This window comes from Lampetra planeri, chromosome 75 (assembly GCF_965212315.1).
Source record: "Lampetra planeri chromosome 75, kcLamPlan1.2.h2, whole genome shotgun sequence".
In the NCBI taxonomy this organism is placed as follows: domain Eukaryota; kingdom Metazoa; phylum Chordata; class Hyperoartia; order Petromyzontiformes; family Petromyzontidae; genus Lampetra; species Lampetra planeri.
This window is the reverse complement of record NC_136180.1, coordinates 1,032,017-1,040,938: the sequence shown is the minus strand read 5'-3', so window position 1 is coordinate 1,040,938 and position 8,922 is coordinate 1,032,017. Positions and strand designations below refer to the sequence as shown.

The window sequence follows — 8,922 nt, the reverse complement described above, 5'->3', positions numbered from 1 at the left end:
GGGTGGTGAGGGAACTGGCCGACGCTGGGCAGCCGGGGTGCATCTGCGTTCCCGCTCATGTGCGACCCCAACTACTACGACTGGTACACGACCACCCGCTCGGGGGCCATGATGGGGAACGGCGCACCCGGGAGACTCTGCGTCGCCAGTATCTCTGGCCTAAATTGGCGCAAGATGTGGCCGCCTGGGTGCAGGGCTGCCGGGCCTGTCAGCAGTGTGGGCAAAAGCCGGCGAGGTACCAGGTACCCCTGAGGTCGTTCCGAGTCAGTCGGACGAATCAGTTTGTCGGAATCGACCTGCAGGGGCCCTTTCCACGATCCCACCGGGGCAACCGATATATTCTCGTAGCGGTGGAGTACTTCACCCGCTACCCTGTGGCGGTGGCTATCCCGGATAAAACAGCCCTCGTAGTGGCCCAGGCCTTCGTGGAAAATTACGTACTTAAGTGCGGGATCCCCGAACGAGTCATTACCGACCAGGGTAGTGAATTCGAGGCCGAACTATTCCAGGCGCTGTGCCGAGAGTTCGGGATCCAGAAGGACCGAACCACAGCGTATCACCCCCAGGCGAACGGGATGGTAGAGAGGATGAACCAGACTCTGGCCGGGAAGCTTAAACGCATGGCGGCTGCGAATCAACAGGACTGGGACGAACACCTCCCCTATGCCCTGTTCGCCTACACAACCGACGTTCACACATCCACAGGACAGACCCCGTTCCTAATGATGTTTGGTCGCGAGTCTCGCCTGCCCGCAGATCTGCTGTTCGGTGTCCCTCCGCCGCAACGGGAGGAAGGGAGCCACCCCGTGGAGCACTTGCTGGAGACCCTGCGAGGGGCCAGGGGCCGAGCCTACCCGCACGGAGAGGCCGCGCACCAGCGGCAAGAGCAGAGCGCCCGACCCCGTATGGAGCCCCCCTTCTACACTGCGGGCTCCGAGGTGTGGCTGTACACTCCCCGCGTCGGTGCCGGACAGGTGGGGAAGCTGACCACCTACTGGCGAGGACCCTGGATTGTGAGACGGCAGATCTCACCATGGACGGTGCTGATTCAGGGAGGAGAGAGGGGCCGGGAGATGGTGGTCAACATCCTCCGACTGAAGCCGTGGCGAGCAGCCCCCGAGGGTGGGAGCCCCGCCGTCCAAGTACCCCGAAACCCCGGGGTCCCCCCACCCCCCGTGCCCGGGGGCCTCGCGCAGTATATGGGCCCCACGGAGCCCCGGGCTCCGAGGGGCCCCGGGCGGGGCCGGGGGCGACGAGGACGGCGACCCTTAAACCCCACCGCCTCTGAGTTTGTTCCCCAGCCCGCAGGTGCCAGGGGCCGAGGGGAGCCGTTGGAATGGAGGAGGAGACCACGCCGGAGCCCCAGGAGACGGAGCCGCCACCCCCGAGGCCAGCCACAATGGCCGGGCGAATCCCGCGGACCCCGCGGCGATACCTCGTGGGGGCAACCCAGGCGAGGTGCTCCAGTCAACCCGGGACGGGGACTGGCACCCCGGGGGGCTATGTGGTGCCACAGCGACGGGGCCGCTCTGCCGAGCCAGGGAGCCGCCCGGCTTCCCCCACCGCACTGCCCCCCATCACCCCCCCCCCACATAAGCACACACCCTCACGCATTCCCCCCCCCATAGAGCTGGAAGGGAAGGTCACCTGATCGACCGGTTTTTATCCGAGAAACCCTTATTGGGATTACCTCTCACGGTTTCCGGCGATCAGGGAATTGGATGACCTCCCCCGTGCTACGTGGCACCGCGGCGCTGCGGCCGGCCTTAATATGGTGTGGTCGCGGCGTGGGGCATTCGGCCACCGCGGTTGAGGCGCATTTCCCCCCACACACACGAGTATCGACGGGGCAGGCAGAGGGAATAAGCATTGTGATGGAGGAGCATCATTAGAAAACACGCAGCGCATCTGAACGCATAATCAGGCACCCCCCGCACAGGCAGCGGAGGGACGACGTAATTACGCTCGGGCACGCAGGCACCATTATTAGGGGAGTTAAAGAATAAGGCTATTAGTATGAATAACCTGGAGAGCGGGGTCACGCGGGCAGGCGTGCACAAATTCCCACGGCGCACCTTTGTAATGGACGCCGCCGCATGAACCTCGATGATGGGGGCCTGCGTGAGAAAGGGATTAATTAGGATTTACGCCGCTCACTGATTAGCAGATCAAAAGCGCCCGGAACCGCCGTGCGCGGGCTCGAGGTGCACGAGCCCATGGTTCAGCGCAGCATCCCTTTGAGGTAAGGGGAATAAATAGGGGGGGCGCAAGGGGGAAGGGGCTCTCTTCTCTCCAGGCCAGAGGACCAGCAGCAGCTCCAGCCAGCGACCCGGACGTCCGTGCGACGTATCGAGGTACGCTGTCAGCGCAGAGAGCAGCGAACCTCCGCGGGCGCCAAACAGTGAGTGGGGAGGTGAAGTAGGATAATAGCCGATAAATAGGGAATAGGTACCGGTTTAGTGGAATAGGCCAGCCTCGTCGACTCACTGATTCAACATTAGTTACCAGGTAATAAATCATTAATAGCGAAGCGTGGTCTCGCGTGATCTTGTCGTGCAGCTGAGCGCGTGGGGAAGCGTGTGTACGCAGTGGTTCTGTAGTGCTGCGGCTCGCCTCGGGGGGAGCGCTGCGCAGAGCGGTGCGCGTGTGGGTGCGCGTGTGTTCACTACGTATATGATACAGGTGCGCGATCACAACGTGAGTGCTCCGTGGTGAGTGGGTGCCGCGGGGAGCTGTGTGCGTGAGTGCGCGTACGTTCGCTACGTGTATGATACAGGTGTGCGATCACAACGTGAGTGCTCCGTGGTGAGTGGGTGCCGCGGGGAGCTGTAGACGGACGCACGCTCGCAGCGTGCGAGAGCTGTACGTAGCGGCGTAAAGAGGGGGAGTATGGCGTTTGATTGATGATGCCGTGCGCACGTATGCTTGCAGCGTGGGAGCGCTGCGTGAAGCCGTATGGGTAGGGGCGTCGCGTTCGAAGGCCGGCGAAACCCTAGCGGGTATTAGGGAGGTGGGGTAACATAAACGGAATAGGGAATGATGGCGGGAGAGACCCCGGGGGCCAACGGCCCCCACAAGGGAACGCCCAGCAGTAGAGTGGTGACGTCACTGAAAGAGGCAGGGCGATTGGGGCACTTCCTGGTGGGATTTCGAGTCGAGTGGTCGCACGCAGCGTGAGCCAGTCCCTCCAGAAAAAAACGCGATTATTTGTACTAAGGTTTTATTCCCGGCGCGAATAGTGAATACCTGTTCATGGCCCCCAGCGAACACCCCACGGGTAGCGCTTAGCCTCTTATTTCCCACCCTTCGCGATGTGCGACTATCTTGGGCTAGGTCTAACGGGCGAACTGGGCAGAATCGACCAACTGAACGATCACTCACCTCGCAGACACACTCACGGCGTCACACGGACATAGTGGGAGTTGGGGCGGACGCTGGACAGTGAAGACTCTGCCTGGGCGATGGTTCGCAGCTACACCCAGCAGGCGTCACGCGGACGTCGAGGGCGGCTGGGATTCACCACGGGTCGCAGGAGAACTCTGATCTTAATTTGCTCTCTCCCTCCTCTCTTATCCTCTCAGAGCCCGTTAATCCCCGGGTGACATCGGCAGCCAATCGAGCGCTTTAACTGCCGAGTTTTTAACGTTCTTGTCATCCTCCCCGCCCTCTCCCCCACCTTTCCAATGTCCCCGTATCTGCGTTCCTCGTCTCTGATTCACCGGTAATTTCCTGTGTCTCTCTATTTAATCCCCCTCCTAGGGCCCTCATGGATTGTCCCCCCACCCACTGTTTGCACTTCCCATAGAGTGTTTGCCTTCGAGGCCCCACCTCCCGTGTTGTGTATGCTTCATCGCGGCGAGCCTGTAAAGCTCTATGCGCCCCTACGACTTTTTAAAAATTATTTTAGGGGGGGGCGCCATGTATTCCGGCCTGGGGGGGCGGGGGTTGGCCAAACTCCTGGCAATGGGAAACCGGGGACATCCCTGCAAGGGGCCCTTCCGATGAAAACTCGTGGTGCCAGGCACCCCGCCCCCCCCATCGAGACCGTATGTGTGTGTTTAGTGGGGGTGTGCATGCGTGTGTGTGGATGGCGGCGTTGGTGGAGTTGCTCCGCGGCTGTGGCACTACAAATGTACATGTGGAAGGCTGAACGATGCCTCATTGTGCTCACAATGTTATTTATCTGTTTCCTGGGCAACGAGAGGTACAGCGGCTATGTACCCTTGCCATGGTGTGCATGCACTTATCATTTGTGTTTTTAGAACGCACTCTCTGACGTTTCTTATTTTTTTGTAAAATTTTGGTTTTTTGTTGTAAAAAATTATAATTGTAATAACGTGCCTTTCCCTAGGCAATGTCTGGAGAGGAAGAAGACGAATGCATAAGCCAGGCTGATGATGAACTTTCACAAAAGCTCAGAGATGTGGGTCTTGACACAGTTTACTGGAAACAGAAACTGCGTGAGGTTCTGCTCATTTCTAATGCACAGGCCCTGCTTCACCTCGACCAACAGGACAGCAGAGAACTGGATTCACATTTCCGTAAACAGTGGGAAAAGCGGGCATTTTATAAAATGCTTGGAATTGCTGCTGCTGCTGCTGATGATGTTGTTAGTGCTAAAAAGGCAATAAGCTTGACTCCACATATACAAAATGATAATCTGTTGCCTTTTGTCGTGTCTGAGAGAATTAATGAGCCTGCCCAAGCAATATGTACATCTGTTTCAACACATTGTGGGTCAGATACAGAGATTTTACAAAACGCATCAGGGGGTCTTGCTCTAAAGGGGGTTTACATGAGTGGAAATTTAGAGGATACATTAGAAAAGAGAGGAAAACTCTTGATGATCCCACAAACATTCCAGCTCGTGGGTCTGATCGGCAAGTCAGAGACAAAACAACACGAGTTTATTTCTTTCAAGGATGAATCCATGTTCAGGAAGACAATAGAAGTCTTGGGCTTCAGCAGCACTTTCTCGGAGAAAGGATGTGTCTCGAGCTTGAGTAGAAAACCAGTCTTAATGCAAGTCAAATCAATTAATCTTAAGGAAATACAAAATACTCAGACTGATCATTCCTATCTTTCCAGGACAGAGTTTATGTACCTGCCCTTAGCCTCAGGTAATCTTCATATGGCACAACTCAGGCTATCTGAAGCAGCCCTGAAGGAGCTACAAATGATTGAGAATACGTTGGAAAATACAAAGGAAGATTTTAAAAGCAAAGTGTTATCCAACATGAGCTGCAAATTCTTCCACAATTTTGGCTCTCACGCAAACGAGGGTCCTCTCCAATTTGGAGGAATTTTTTGGAGGAATGCATCAGCTAAAGGTTTCAGTTTACATCAGCAAGATGAAATAAAACTGCTCTTGTCTGAGTTATTCGTACCAAACATTGGTGCTGACTGCGGCAGTAGTACAACGACTGATACAGGTGCTACAATAACAACTGAGCCAGCTCCAAGTGATTCTGGACATTACAGCCCGGTGCTCACCGATATGATACAGATGACTGTAACCACAACAGGGGGTAATCCTGATGTACGTAATCTCCCTCAGTGGGAATCTGCTATTGTTGTCAACAATAGGACATGGTCTCTCATAGACCGAGGAATCAGGTTTATACCAGTATGGGAAATCGTCCTGTCCAATCATAAATGCGATTTAAAGATGTCCTGAAGTTGGCCAGTGATCTTCAAAGAGCTTACACTATTTTAACAATAAAAAAGTACGTAATTATCCAGAGGATAAATTGGCTGACATAAATTTCAAAGCGCAATCGATAATGGAAGATGCGAAGCAATGGGAGCAATCTGACAATGACGATCATCTGGAAATGCTGTCGGATCTTAAACAGAAGTTCTACGAATGCACAAAAACTAACAGGAGCTGGATTGACACGTGTCTCTCACACCCAGCCCTTCAGGAATTCCTGACGCGGATTGTATCGGCATATAGGCACTCTTGTGATGAAACCGAATGGATTAAAATAAAAATGCGGTACCTATTGGAACCCAACATCTATGCAGTGGAGAACTTCCCCCAGCGCTCCTCGATAACGCAGTGGGTTTATGGGTCTGATACCGTCAGAGTTCTTGATGTTGAGCTAAAGGCCCTTGTTAAGACATTTACAGAAACAAAGAAACGATTGAAAGAAGCGACGGATGCATCGACTTATTCTTAAACTGCGCTGGATGAAGCAAAGGTGAAAGGGACCAATGACGTCACATTTTCCCTCAATTCCCTGTGCCGGTGCCTCCGAGAAATGAAGCGGGTTGAGGAGGAGCTCCTGTTCATTTCAGCTGCTGCTGCTTCAGGATTCAGTGCAAAGGAGAGATCGTTCCATCGCCTCCTCGACTATGAAGACGTTAACTGTCTTCAGCACGGAGTGGACACGGCATACATCAAGTACTCAGCTCTCAAATCTCAAAGTACTCTCAAGGCTCAGGCGTACGTCCTCTTGAACGGTTTGACTACAGGAGCACAGTCTAATTCACGGACCCCCCTGGAAAAAGAGGAACATTTAACGTTTATGAAATCCTATTTGGATGCAACCATCTGCACCGAAGTATCAAACGTGGTGCTGGTCCATGATGTAAGCCCCATTGACTGGAACCGGCTCGAGGAAACTTTGAAATCTCTTGTTGCTGGAACACTGACTATCACATTGGCTCCTTCGCAGACATCGAAGGTTAAGAGTAAAACAGAGGGGATGAAAACGTTTATGAATCTGCGTAAAATACTGGGGCTTCAAGAATACTACCCGAAGAAAATGCACACAAAGGATATGTGTGTTATTAAGTCAGCAATACTTAAAGAAGCCCCAAGCATTGAGGAAGAGCTTGTTCTTCATTATTTGCAGAAACTGATGATGTTTGACTACGAAGCAAGGTATGTTAGTGTGCCGGGTGAAAATGCAAACAATGAAACCATGCAGAATGAAAACTCTAATTATGAAAAGTTTTTTAACGATGATCATATTGTGAGTAGTCAAGATTGGTCTATGACAGACACTCGAACCCATGTTCACCCAATGGATTTGCAAATGACAATTTTTCATTGTGGAGACAATTTTGTGAGGCAGTACATTTACACCAAACTCTCATTTTGCCAGTTTGCACTGCCGCTTTTAGTTCCAAATCCTTGTAACTCAGAAATAGAATTCCCTATTTTGGCATTCCGACAGATTAAAAAGAGCTGGAAATCCCGTGCTGCATCTACTGAGATACAGCAAACTAACCTCTGTGCGATTGTAGACGCTGACACTCCTCTAGTGTCATTCATTAGGTTTGGTGAATCACTCACATCGAAATCTCAGATGCTGAACTCTCTGCTTGGAAAGCAAAAGAATGAAGTTTTCTTTCATAGACACTGCAAGGGAAGCAGCAAAAATGGTCTACTAATGGAAGGAGTCACAGAGATCGCCTGGTACTGTCCAGGTGGGAGGGATGATGACGTATTTAATGACTGCATAGCATTCACCAACCTCCACGGAGATGCGAGAGAGCACAAAAAGCAGGTGCAATTTCTCCTCGAGATATCCACTGTCAACGTGATATTAATGTCAGATTGTGATAACAATGATGAAGCTAAAGGCATTTTGGTAGATTGTCTAAATTCTCCAAAGCCTTTACTTTGCCTTTGGGCTGACAAAGAACAAATCTCTTGTGGACATTGTAAAACAAAAGTAAAAATTGCTGTCAAGAACAAGAATGAGGCTGAACTAATGAATGAATTGAAGTGAACCCTCAAATATATGTTGGCCAATTCAACACAAACGGTTAAAATGGATGGTTGCTCAGACATTGCTAGACAGCGCGGCTTCAGTGTTGATGGAGATGATGAACAATGTAAACAAGGAAAGTCAATGGCAGACGTCTTATTGAGTCTTCTGAAGGACAAGCCATTGTCTTCCATGAAGGAGACTTTTCTGCCTCTTCAAGGTAAATTGTGGCACGAGTGGTGCAAGAAAGACAAAGAATTCGCTCGCTTGAGAGTAGAGGGGGACCAAAGCGTGGAGGAATATAGGGACAACATTGCAATGGAAAAACAATCAATACGGGAAGCCCAGCTTCACAAAGCATCTCCTCTCAATACATTAATGAGATCGTTCATTGATAATATGGGGCATCATGCAGACTCAGTAAAACAATAGTCACTGCATTGGCTAGAAATCTATTTAGATAACCTGTCTGCAGGTAGCATATCACAACTTCATCAGGAGTATCACCAGGCTCTGAAAGGGATAATTGAGTCCAGGAGAACAGTTATTGGCAGTAGGTTACTGCCTATACAACAAGCAGAGCTGGAACGAATATAAAAAAAACGTGAGGCATCCTCTTTTGGAATTCATCACCTTTTCAGGGAAGTTGGGCAGATCTATGAAGCGTCACAGACACTGCACACAGCTGACAAACCCTCAGCTGCTTTGCCAGGCATCGCAGCAGATTTGATGCTCTCTGGGTTCCCTCTTGAACTCATGGATGGTGATGCCTCACATGCCCCCCTCACTTGGATTTGCTCAGTTTTGGACGAAGTTATTGAAAAAATTGGGAACAAAAAAATATTTGTCCTCTCCATACTGGGCATACAGAGCAGTGGCAAGTCCATGCTATTGAATGCCATGTTTGGTCTCCAGTTCCCTGTGGGTGCTGGGAGATGCACCCGAGGGGTCCACATGCAGTTGGTGAAAGTGGAGGAAGAGTTCAGCAAAGAGCTGGGATATGACTTTTTGTTGATAGTCGACACAGAAGGGCTCTGTGCCCCAGAGCTATCAAATGCGACACCCACTCTTGACGATGAACTGGCTACATTTGTGATCGGCCTTGCAAACATGACCGTGATCAATACTTTTGGAGAGAATCCCTCTGAGATGCGCAACATTATACAGATCGCTGTGCAGGCGTTTCTGAAAATGAAGCAGG

General features: G+C 51.6%; 1 protein-coding gene across 1 annotated transcript; it reads left to right on the top strand.

The window, feature by feature from the left end:
- Positions 1-3,039: 3,039 nt before the first annotated feature.
- On the top strand, positions 3,040-6,182 carry LOC144737918 (interferon-induced very large GTPase 1-like). Its single transcript, XM_078620799.1, is given in 4 exon segments — positions 3,040-3,091; positions 4,743-5,654; positions 5,657-5,737; positions 5,740-6,182. Coding segments are annotated over 4 exon segments (1,488 nt in total).
- The last annotated feature ends 2,740 nt before the right edge of the window (positions 6,183-8,922 follow it).